This window comes from Numida meleagris, chromosome 1, assembly GCF_002078875.1.
Source record: "Numida meleagris isolate 19003 breed g44 Domestic line chromosome 1, NumMel1.0, whole genome shotgun sequence".
NCBI classification, from domain to species: Eukaryota; Metazoa; Chordata; class Aves; order Galliformes; family Numididae; genus Numida; species Numida meleagris.
The window spans coordinates 176,617,659-176,629,628 of NC_034409.1; the positions used below are offsets into that span (position 1 = coordinate 176,617,659).

The 11,970-nt window shown below is 45.3% G+C and overlaps 1 protein-coding gene across 2 annotated transcripts; it reads left to right on the forward strand.

Moving 5' to 3' along the window:
- Positions 486-10,131, forward strand: EEF1AKMT1 (EEF1A lysine methyltransferase 1). 2 transcript variants are annotated; one of them, XM_021379653.1, is made up of 5 exons: positions 486-564; positions 5,349-5,502; positions 6,354-6,436; positions 7,210-7,490; positions 9,104-10,131. In XM_021379653.1, exons 2-5 carry the CDS (start codon positions 5,353-5,355, stop codon positions 9,229-9,231), a joined length of 642 nt encoding a protein of 213 aa, XP_021235328.1. In that variant the 5' UTR covers positions 486-564; positions 5,349-5,352; the 3' UTR covers positions 9,232-10,131. The 2 variants fall into 2 exon arrangements, with proteins under 2 accessions (XP_021235328.1, XP_021235337.1); XM_021379662.1 differs by lacking the exon at positions 486-564 and adding an exon at positions 595-788.

Below are 11,970 nucleotides of genomic sequence, written 5' to 3' on the forward strand. Positions count from 1 at the left end.
CCTACAAAGCAGTGCTGCAAAAATATTTGATCGATGTTAATATTCCTCTGGCACTGAGATGGCCGCGCACTGCTGCAGGACCAGGGGCTGAGCACCTCCGTCACTCAGCACAAGGCTGTGTCTCATAAAGCTTCAGCAGTGCGGCGAAACAGCAGGGCCTGCTAGGCACATCCAGCTCTAGATACAGCTAGGTGGTTTTATGAGGCTCATCTTTAAGCTGTCATTCGTTTAGTCAAGCTGAGACTGTTTTAAAGCCAGATGGAGCACCAGAGAGGGGGGAAGAAGGGCTACGAGCGCGTCTACGGTCCAAGGCAGCCCCTCCGACGGCTGAAGGCCGCGCTCCGCTCGGGATACCGGACAGCAGCAGAGCACCGACTAACGCCGGCGGCTGCACGCGAAACCTCCCCTCAGCAAGGGCGGGAAGTGGCGGGCAGGGGCGGCGCCAGGCACCGCCCTCCGCCCGCCGAGCCCGGCAGGGGGCGCGCGCCCCTCGGCCCACACGGCCGCGCGCGGCTCGGGGGCGGGGCGGAGTGGGCCCGGGTGCGCGGAGGGATCTGGCGGCCGGTGAGTGGGCGCGCGGCGGAGAGTGGTTTGGCCGTTGCGGTGCCCGTCCGCCCGCCTCTCTTCCGCAGTGAGAGCGGGCGGTGGGGCCCGGCCTGGTCCGGAGTTCCTCCCGCGGCCCCGGGGGCGTTTGCGGGCCGTGGGGCACTGCGGAGCCAGGGGTCTGCGTAGGGCCGGCTGCCCTCGCTCGGCACGTCGATCCGGGGCGACGAGGGGGCAGGCGGCCGGTGCGGAACGTCGTTTCTGTGTGTGGAGCGATCCCCTGCGCTTCTCCCAGGCGGCAGGCCCGCCCGGCCGCGCTGTGCAGGCAGCCAGCTCCGCAGCAGTCTGTGCACGTGGGTCTGGCACACGGTTCTGCACGGTTTTTTGGTCACAACAACCCCAGGCAACCCTACAGGCTTGGGGTGGAGTGGCTGGAAAGCTGCCTGATGGAAAGGGACCTTGGTGTGCTGATGGACAGTCAGCTGAATATGAGCCAGCAGTGTGCCCAGGGGGCCAAGAAGGCCGGTGGCATCCTGGCTTGGATCAGGAATGGTGTGGTGAGCAGGACTAGGGAAGGAATCCTGCCCCTGTACTCGGCACTGGAGAGGCCCCACCTCGAGTACATGTGTTCAGTTTTGAGCGCCTCAGTACAGAAAGGACACGGAGGTGCTGGAGCAGGTCCAAAGAAGGGCAACAAGGCTGCTGAAGGGCTTGGAGAATATGCCCTCTGAGGAGAGACTAAAGGAAGTGGGGCTGTTTAGTCTGGGGAAGAGGAGGCTGAGGGGAGACCTTATTGCTCTCTTCAAATACCTGAAAGGTGATTGCAGTGAGAGCGGGGTTGGTCTCTTCTCACTGGTGACAGGTGACAGGACAAGGGGAAATGGCCTCAAGTTGTGCCAGGGGAGGTTTAGGTTGGATATCAGGAAGAACTTCGTTACAGAAAGGGTTGTTAAGCACTGGGACAGGCTCCCCAGGGAGGTGGTTGAGTCACCATCCCTGAATGTGTTTAAAAACCATTTGGACATGGTGCTCAGGGACATGATTTAGCAGTGGGTTTTTAGGGTAGTATGGTTAGGTTGTGGTTGGACTCGATGTTCTTGAAGGTCTTTTCCCACCTGAATGATTCTATGATTCTATGAAGAATGTCACATCACCCAGGAAATGCTGGAATTTTTAAGGGAAAGGAAGGGAGTGCAGCAGAATACATCATGAAACCACAGTACAAATGCGTGATCACGTTTGTCTTAAGTGCAGCATACAGCTGCAGTTCCCCCATCACAGAAAGGGCTGTGTTAGAGATGAATGAGGGTGAGCGAATGCAGGGAGGCTCTGCTAAGGGACGGGAGCCTGGGGCCACGGGGGAGCACTGCAGAGGTATGAGAGACGGAGTGGGGGTCCGATGTCAGTTCCTCCCGTGCGAGGAGTGCCTGCAGCAGCTTGGGAAAAATACTGCTATGTTTTACTCAGTTGCATGCTGATTTTAGATCTATGCTATGCTAGAATAAGGTCTTTTCAGAAGTTGCACGTGCACGTTTTATATTCTTGGTAAGAGATTGAAGGGGCTAACAGCATCCTCCCTCCCCTCACAGAGGTTAGCAGTACCAGTTCCCAGTTGTGTTAATACTCCTTGGCCTTCCAGTAGTCTTTCCTTCCTCCCATCAGCTAAGGGACATTTATTACAATGAGATTACTTCTTCAGGGTACCGTAAAGGAGTGAGTATTGGGAACTGGCAGAGCAGCAACGTGTCCCTCTGGTTGTGCGTGCGCCAAACAGTATTTCTGCATTACCCAGATGGATAGGGAAGCCTGACCTACAGCCACGAGTCAGGTTGAACTCTCCGCTGGCAGAGAAGCGGTAGCTAGTCAGCTGTGGTGCAGTCTGGAGGTAAAAGCTCTGAAGGAGCCGTTGCCTGCTTTAAGAGAATTTTTGAGGTAGCTTCATAAATACGTGTGCCGCCTTGTTCTTACCTCCTGAATGTCTCTCCTGAGTAGTGCTGTGGCTCTGGAAGGATCTGACTCCATTTTCTGTAGTTACAGGGTAAGCAGTAATGCACGGGTACACAGCCCCATGTGCCTAACCTAACTGGGTGGGTATGAGTTCCCAGGCTTCTGCTGTAGGAGCACAGGCACATCTGTGCACAGGAGCTGCGCTGTATCTCACTGAGTGCTGGTTTCCAGATGTCCGTAAGTTCCTAACTATGGATGGACCAAATGTACCGGGGCACAGAAAGACTGTGAAAGCCCATAGGAATTTGTGAGTGAGTTAATTTTTCCAGTGTTCCTTCTGACTTTTTTTCGTCTCCATTTTAGGACTTGGCTGTGTAAAATCAGTGTTTTCATACGAGAGCTGGAAGCCAGTGTTAAATTGTACAGTACTGCTTTGTAGACGAGGCACTGGAGTCTTCTGTGCTGCTGTTCCCATGTGGTGTTATTACCTCTTCATTTTGTTATGTTTTCAGAAGAGCTGTCACGCAGAAGTGGTGCGTTGCCCCGCACAGCTCAGCAGCTGGCAGGGGCTCGGCTGTGCAGGGACAGGGCTCTGCCCTGCGAGCTGCAGGCTGTGGGCTGTCGTGTGTGGCGTCGGTGCGCTCACTCTGCGCAATCAGTGGGTCGAGCTGCCCCTTTGGAGGCCAGCAGCATTCACATAACAGTAAATCAGACTTGACACGTTGCTAGTTTTAAACTTTGTATTCCTGTTGATGGTGCTTAGAGGCGCTGCGGGTTCCTCTGCTTCGTCCCATTCTTCCTCAGCTTTTGGGGCTGTTTTTGGACCTGAGAGCAGCGGTGTGTGGGAGGGCTGCAGACGGTCTCAAGTAGTAGCGCTTCCTGCTCGCTTGAAGCCAAAGGAATTTACAAGTCTTGTTCGCATAAACTCACTTACTTTAATAGTTTTATAATGTGGTTCATGTGCATAAAAATGTCTTCGTGCTGAAGACTTAAGTCAGTCTTTGTAGACAATGTATGTTTGTTCAGAAAGGCACATTGAGTTTTGGAAGTGTTCCGAATAGATGGACCTCATGATTTTTCTACCACGTATTCTGAGTTACCATTCCTTGCAGCCTCACAGTTGCTGCTCGGTTCCTGAAGCATTACTATGCAAACCAAAAGGAAGACTGTTAAAAAGGAGCTAAAATAACGTGTGTAGAAAAAAGATGCCTCTGCTTGTATGCCCGCCCTTCCACCAACACAACAATCTTTGCTTCTGTCTGTGAAGATTTCATTTCATCTGTATAGATTCAGCCTTTCCAAAGGCCCGTACGGGCTCATGGAGCATAAGATCAAAATTTCAGCTTTTGACTTAAGAATTGCAAGTTTGCATCTGTTTCAGCTTAGCATCAGAGCATAGATGTGTGCTTGCCTTAGGGAGAACAGTGAACCAGATTTCTGCATGTGTGACACACTTAATTAAAGAGAAAGTGTGAGATGAAAAGTAATTTGTAACATCTGTCCCAACAATAAATGTGCTTGTACAGGGCCACGATGGATGTTAGCAATATGCACTGTTGTCAAGAAGTAGGAACAAAACGGGCCGTTGTGTTGTTACCGGGTGGCCTGGCTTCAGCATTTCCCCTGCACGAGGCAGGTGATGGGCTCTGCATCGCAGCACCCTGCGTGTGCTGTGCCCTGTGCAATGGCTTTCCTGTGGTGGTGAGCTGCCCGTCATTTCAGCAAGCGGAGAGAAACTGAGTTTTAGGAAATGTCCCGAATGAAAGCTCTGCAGGAGTGCGCAGCACAGAGGAAAGAGCAAAGCGAGAAGGCCGAGAGCGCTGCAGTCTTCACTGCAACCGAGGGTGGAAGAAGCGTTAAGCAGCTCTAGCTCAGGTGAAGCGTGCTTAACTTTGGAAGTTAGCTGTGGTTCTGGTGGCACGCGTTGCTGCGAGACCTCTGGCAAAGGAAGGGGTGCACCCGCTTTGAGCTCTGTTGAAATCTTTGCACGTATGTGAGTTCATGGAATGAGTGCAGAGGAAATTAGTTTCTTAAGAGAATAAATTCGAGTTTCACACGCCCAATTTCTGCTTGTCACCCTTGGTCCACGAGGTGGCAGTGCCCCTGCTGGCAAGGACTGGAGGGCCCCGGCGCTCGGCTCCTGCGCGGGGCGCGCTGAGCAGCGAGGCGGTGGCACCCGGCAGACGGAGCGTCCGGCAGTGGCTGTGCTTGCCCGCTTGTGCCTCGTGCTTCTGACATGAGCTCCGTCTGTGTTCGTGGGTGCACAAGGCAGTCATGTAGTGTTAGCTAATAAAAGCATCCTCTTGAGCATCTCGTCTGCTTCAGGTTTGTAGCGTACAGAGGAGTCTTGTTACAGTGTGGGAGGTGAAGCCAGGTGACGCTGATCCTAGAACACTGCTTTATTCATTTGGAGTCAAAATTGTGACTTTACAGCATGGCAAGAAATGACTGGCAGCTATCGTTATGTCTAGGAGAGAAGGGAAAATATTCCAAAGGATTTGTGAAATCCATTAAAGCTTTTGGTGTTTTTTTCAGCAAGCTGATACAAAAGTGGTGTTTGGATGCAGGGTATACAAAGTGTCATGACAACATCCCTATACAAATACAAGCCACTTCTGTGTTGTACAGAAACAGCTCCTGCGTTCCCTCTGGAGACACGCTCTTTCCATTCTGCCTCTGACCGCTTTAAAGCTGCTAAGCGGAGGGTGTGCTGTGCCCTGTGGGAGGTTTTCCTGGTTAGCTGTCAGACTGAGCCCCTGGTGTCAGGAATGTTTTTCCTTGGAAGAGTAGGCTGTTATTAAAAGCTTCCACCGTTGAAAAGGGTTAATTATTTTTTTTTCCCTCTGGTCAATGTCTAGAAAAATGGATGATGATGATGATGACGTTCCCCAGCTTTCATCCCACACATTGGCTGCCCTCCAGGAGTTCTATTTGGAACAGCAGCAGAGAGAGGGCATGAAGACCTCCCAAGGGTTTAATCAATATTCTGTTGGCTCAATAGAAGAAGACTGGGTAAGAAACAAGGCTGCAGCAAATGAGGCACATTGGTTAGCATTGCAGGGGAACAGCCTTCACCAGCTTTCTTTTGTGGGTGGATAATAAAAAGGCGAACACTCGAGATGTTCCTAGAGTGGCCCAGCTGTTTGTGGATGTTAGCACTGTAGGGTTATTCACTTTAATATTAAATCAGGTAAATTACATGAAGAAAGGGAATAAAGTTGCCAACAGAATCATCTGTGCCCTCTGGAGACTTGAACTCCAGCCTGGTGTGTGAGGGTAGTGGAGATTCTTCCCTGGGTTTGAGACAACACAGTGTAATAAGAAGGAATGTTCTTTCCTTCCACACGCATTTCTGCTTGTGTTTATTTCTTTGGTTGTGTGGGTGGGTGCCTTGCTGCATTTTTTCATCTCACAGACTGGCTTTCTTCTCTGAGTTTGTTTTTTCACTCTTTCTGTTTATGATCTCTTCTCATTTAGTACTTTTATCCTTTATTTCCTTCTCTACTGTCACTTTTCAAGGTTTTTTTTTTCCTTTTCTACTGAAGTAACCCAATTTAAGCATGTGTTTATCTTGTACATCTGCAAATTGGGTTTGAGCTAACCCTGTCAGTGATTTTGCATTACTTGGTTCTCCTGATGCCGCAGGTAAGTGCTTTAGAAAACATGCAGTGTAAGCTGCCTGCTGTTTGTCCTTGGTTTTCAGAAGAAAAAAGATTCTCCAGAAAATGGTCATCTTTGTAGTTTGTGAAGCAAGAAGTTGCAGTGGATTTGGGTTTTCTTCACATAGGATTCTCAACACCTAATTGTGCATAACATGATCAGAAGAGATGATGTTGCTTATCATTGTGCATTATTTTTCTCAGCAACTGAGCCAGTTTTGGTACAGTGATGAGACTGCATCATGCCTGGCTAATGAAGCGATTGTGGCAGCTGGAAAAGGTGGCAGGTAGGATTTAATAGCTACCTTGCAGGCTTGCAAGGTTTTGGTTTTTTTCTGTAATTATCCCATTTATGCAGAGAGAGCACGCAGTGTTATTCATTACTTTTTGTACCTCATCTTTCTTTGGCTTTTGTACCTCATCTTTCTTTGGGGGAAATGGCACAGAAATGCCTTGCCACTACTTATTCAGTGCTTCCTACTGATTTTGTTCCAAATTGCAATGAATGTTGTAGGCTCTGCCGTACAGAATCGTGGAATCACAGAATCCTTAGAGTTGGAAGGGATCCTTAAAGGGCATCTGGTCCAAGCCCCCTGCACTGAACAGGGACACCACAGCTCCATCAGGGGCTCGGAGCCTGACCTGGAGCATCTCCAGGGACAGGGCAGCCACCAGCTCTCTGGGCAAGCTGTGCCAGTAGTAGAAGTTTACTATGGATCTTTTTTTTCTTTCTTTTTTCCCTGAGAAATATATTGAGCTCCAGAGCATATTAATGACTTCTAATTCTTTTCTCTGTTTTCATACATTTCTGCAGAACAGATGGAAAAAACTTTTTCCTCTTAGTTCTGCAAGGATTAGATTTTCATTTGAAAACAAGTTTTCAAATATATTTCATTGCTGCTGTGAAATAAGCTTTTCACTCTAGTTACGTACGTTATCTGAGGCAAATGTTTAAGATGTTTTCCCATAGCAGCCCCGAGAACTTAGGGAATTGTCTTTGCTGTAATTATTTTTGTTGCCTTTTAAAATCAGTAGTCTAAGTTGTTGTCTCTTTTTTCAGGATAGCCTGTGTCAGTGCACCAAGTGTGTACCAGAAGCTGAAAGAACAGGACGGCACAGATTTTTCTGTGTGTATCCTGGAGTATGACAGAAGGTTTTCTGTGTACGGAGAAGAATTTATCTTCTATGATTACAACAAGCCTTTGAACTTACCTGAAAATCTCCTGCCGCACAGTTTTGACATTGTAGTAGCAGATCCACCCTATCTGTCCGAGGAATGTCTTCAAAAAACTGCAGAGACCATCAAATACTTAACAAAAGGAAAGATTCTGCTTTGCACAGGTATCATTAATAAAAATATGTAGGTCTGTATGTAAGGTCTGTATGTAAGATGTAAGCAGCTCTTTTTCTGTCTCAAAAGGCAAACGTACTCAAGTGAGAAAAATACCAACTCAACAATACTGACTTACAGGTAATTCTAGGAAGAACATATATCCAGAACAGGGTAAGCTTTGTACTGGTATACTTCAGTTCCACATTTATTTTTCATTGAAGATAGGTGTATTCTAATAAATATTTAATAAATTTTATAAAATAAAATATTTAATTAATTTTTATTTAATAAAATCTGCCCTTTTTCTTACTGCATTATGAGTTTTACTAAATTACTGACAAATTGTTAAGATCACCCTGCAAAGTGCCAGAATATTTTTTCTTGTATAAGAGTTGTTCTCTAGAATTGCAATGACTGAAGTGATGGCTGTGACAAACAGAGGTGCCGCTTCCTGTTGAATGTACGATTTCCTAAGCATGGCTGTCACTGCAGGGTTCCAGCTGCTGCATATTTAGCAAAATCTAAGGTGAACCAAATAGAAAGACAAACAGGTTAGAATGGCCTTTGCTCTGTGGAGTGGGATGATTTCAGCTAAGTCTTCAGAAAACAAAAACCAAAAAAGGCAATTTTTTTTCTTTTTCTTTTCCATATCACCTACTCCTTACTGGTAAATATAGCAATTGCAGTGTGAACGAGTGCAGGAGAATTCTGCCACTGGTTCAAAAAATTGGTTCTTAGGCATTGAAATGCAGCAGGAGGAATTAAAAATCGGTGATAACAGCGGTGAAACTGGAAAACTTACTGAGTGCATTTGCAGGGCCTTCTTCATGAGGATGAACTCGATAGTTTTAAGAAGCTACGAGTGTCTGCCTCAGTTATGGTGGTTCTTAAAACTGTAACCTTACAATAAGGCCTCTGAAAACATTCAGGAAACTTTTGCAAAACAAAAGCCAAAGGACAAAAACCCTGTGTACGCACAATTCTGGGCAGTCAACCAAGTAGGCAAAATAGAGAAAAATGAAAATAATATGTGGACGTAGAAAGTCTACTTCTTTGTTTAATTGTAAATGACAGTCATGCATGAGAATAGTCCTGAGATTTTTTTTTCCCTAAAATGGCTAAGTGGGCCTTCAGTTTATAAGATTTGACAAATACTACTCAAGGCACGATTTTTTAGTGTGGATTTCTCACACACGATTTCTTTGTGTGGAGCCATAAATATCACGCTGTGGTTTATTTAAATAAAATAGTATATGTAATCTGTTTGCATTTCCCATGCTCCCCACCATGAAATTTCTCTGGCATGTAGCAGTAAGACTGAGTGCACGTTTCTGTTTTCTATGAAAGGGGCACTGATCTTACCCTTCTACCTATTTTTCTGAAACTTAGAGGATGTTCACTTCTTTGGGGCTTCTTCCGTTCTTTCATGCTTAAATAGCCCAAGGCTTCAGTTGTTGAAAAGACAGTTAACAAAGTGACAGTTCAGCTGCTTTAAGTGTGTTCTCTTAAAAAAAAAAAAAAAAAAAAAAAGAGGCAGGCAGTTGGGAGGAGCTAATAAAGAGTCCAAACATTTTGACATTGTTACTGTTTTCTCATCAACTACCAATTATTTTTGCTACAGGTGCAATCATGGAGGAACAGGCAGCACAGCATCTTGGTGTGAAGATATGCAAGTTTATTCCAAAACACTCTCGAAATTTAGCTAATGAATTTCGATGCTATGTGAACTATGCTTCTGGACTGGACTGATTCTCAGGAGAAGATCTAAAACTTTCTCAGAAGATCTGCAACTTTCTCAATCAAGTTACTTTGTATTTTTTTTCTCAGTGACTCCACAGTGCTGAAACATTCAGCTCCGAGCAGTATTTTCTGGGCTAGACTTAATCAACGCAGGGCGATTGTCTTTCTCTTTTAAATGTGTAAGCATTTGCAAGTGTCGTTTACCTAACTTGTTAGGTAAGCAGGGACCCAAACAAAGTAGGTTCTGGATAACGGGAACTTCTTTGTTAGAGTTCCTTTCCAACCAGTAGTTGTTACCATTGAAGTACTTTCCAGTGACCTCTCTGAATTGATTTCAGCTGCTTGGCCTCTAACACCACTTAGGTGCTTGCCTCACAGACATCAGAACTGTCAGCTGTGTGTCAGTCATGTGTCAACCCGATGACTGAAAGAGCATGAATATTGGTCTCCTTTCACCTTTGAGAGCTGTTTGTTCTGAACACAACGTGTTTTCAGATTCATTATCCAGCAGGCTGATATATTTATAAGAATAACTAAAGAGAAAACACATCTCCTGCGTAGGTCTCTTCAGTTGCTTTGTATAATAATCAAAGATTTGCCAAGTAAGATAAGACCTACTATCTGTTAGTGTTGCTATAGTGGCTTGAAAAAAAAATAGTGTGGTGATTGTTTCACCTTTTATAAAGGTTTTTCAAAAACCCAGACTTTGTTTTTGTAGATCTATTTTGTCTTCAATGATCACCATGTAAACTTGTGTATGTGTGCCATACTTGAAAAAAGTAATGTGTTAAACATCTCTTTGCAGAGGTACGGTGCATTTATTTTGCAATACAGAATAAACACGAGCAACAAAAACTGATGAACTTTAAAAACAAATAAAAACCCAGCTAGACTTTCTAGCTAAGCGTATCTCCAAATATTGGTATATACCTCATGTCTCCTTGAGAAAAACCCATTAAGGATTCCCCCGATAGACTGAGCTTTAGTTTCGTTAGGAATCGTATAAGTAAGTCAGGTAAAATCAGCCTAAAATATGAAGTAATTAATAAAGATGCCACACATCAGCCAGTTGCCTAAATTAGCGCTTCAGACTGTGTCCGTGGGCTCTCCCTTTGAATTACTCCTATTGCTGGCTAGGAAATACTGTTTGTGTAGCGACATGACTCACACATGTGCATTAAATCTTGAATCACTATGGATCTGATTAAATACAGAACCTGCATTTTCATTGATTTCAATATCAAGTTAAAGATAATTTACAGGTATGTCAAGTTTATAGTTCCAAGAACAGGCCCTTTTGTTCTGAATACCGATTTTTATCTTGGTCTTCTATTCCACAGACAGAAGTGTTAGGAGTAGAATAGAAATTGTTGCATCTTATAAGGCCAATGAGGTATAACCTTTGATAGACTCTCACTGTTTCTAACAGGCAAATATTAAATTTTATATAAAAGGGTTTGGCTGTATTTCAAGCAATTTGTGTCAAAATAGATGATGCATTAAAAAAATGTTGGGATAGATGGGATTTTTGATAACAGGACACTTTTAAAGCCAGTTTTCTCTGACCTCTTGCCTACACTGCTGATGTGTTTTTGGGTGAAAGCTGGTTCATAAATTCCAAGGCACTCAACAGTTTTTATTGGCTGTAAATATATCAAACAAAATGGAAGTACTTGTCTTTGTATAGCATACTAGATATTCGATTTGTAGAGAAGGCTAACAGAAATGCTTCATCTACGAAATGAAGCATCTAAGAAAAAGTATTAGAAAATCTATTTTGTGGAAGGGATAAATTTAATTAACCTTTTGAGAGAAGAATTCTAATAATGTAGAGGTCAAACTCAGGTTTCTGTGCGTTTCTGCTGTTCGGATGCAGATTTTCCCATCTGACAGCGTAAACAAATGAGCAGAGCTGTTGTGGATGGAGTCTTTTTACAGTGCTCAGAGAATCGTGCTTCCCGAGTTGGAGCTAAAACTGGACCCTGAATACCCTTCCAAGCCACTCTTGCTCTCCTGTCTGCTTCCCAACAGATCTGTTCACGTCCTAAGACTTTCCCCCCGTGTCTTTTTTGTCAGCTGCTTCCCACCCTTTACAGTGCTCCCAGGTTTCATGGCACCAGTTTTCTTTCTTTCACTCCTGTTGATTTCTGTGACAGGACTGGTAATGGATACTGTCAGAACAAGGACCGTGTGGTAGAGGAAGAGCTCAGCAAGGCTGATCCAAGAGTCGCTGCACACCCATGGCCAATACCTGTCAAACCAGGTGCTGGTTTGACTGGTGCTGTTTGACCAGGTGCTGGTGCTCAACCCTGCTGTTGAGCCCAGTTACACCAGAATTCTCCCTGAAAATCCCTGCCCACAGGTGACACGCAGCTGGGGTTAGCTGTTTTCCAGGAGCCTGAGACATTGCTGTTACATGGCCAGTTTGAAAATAAGAAAGCAAAGCAATGTTAAACATGTAGGCATTGGCATCAGTCACAACTGTAAACTGTTTTGTGTTTATTACCACGCCAAGTAGATTGAGGCAGTGCAATATGGAGCAATTCCTGAAGCTTTTAACTACACAGAGGCCTCAGATGGGACAGGTACGGCATGACTGCCAGAACTGATGATATTCTTCCCTCCTGCCCACCTAAATTGGAACGTGCTGCTCAAATACAAGCTTAACATATGTAGCTGCTTTACAGTTAATGTCCTTCAGTTGTTTCCTTCCCTGTGCTAAATCTGTCTTACTGGGCTCTCTACCGC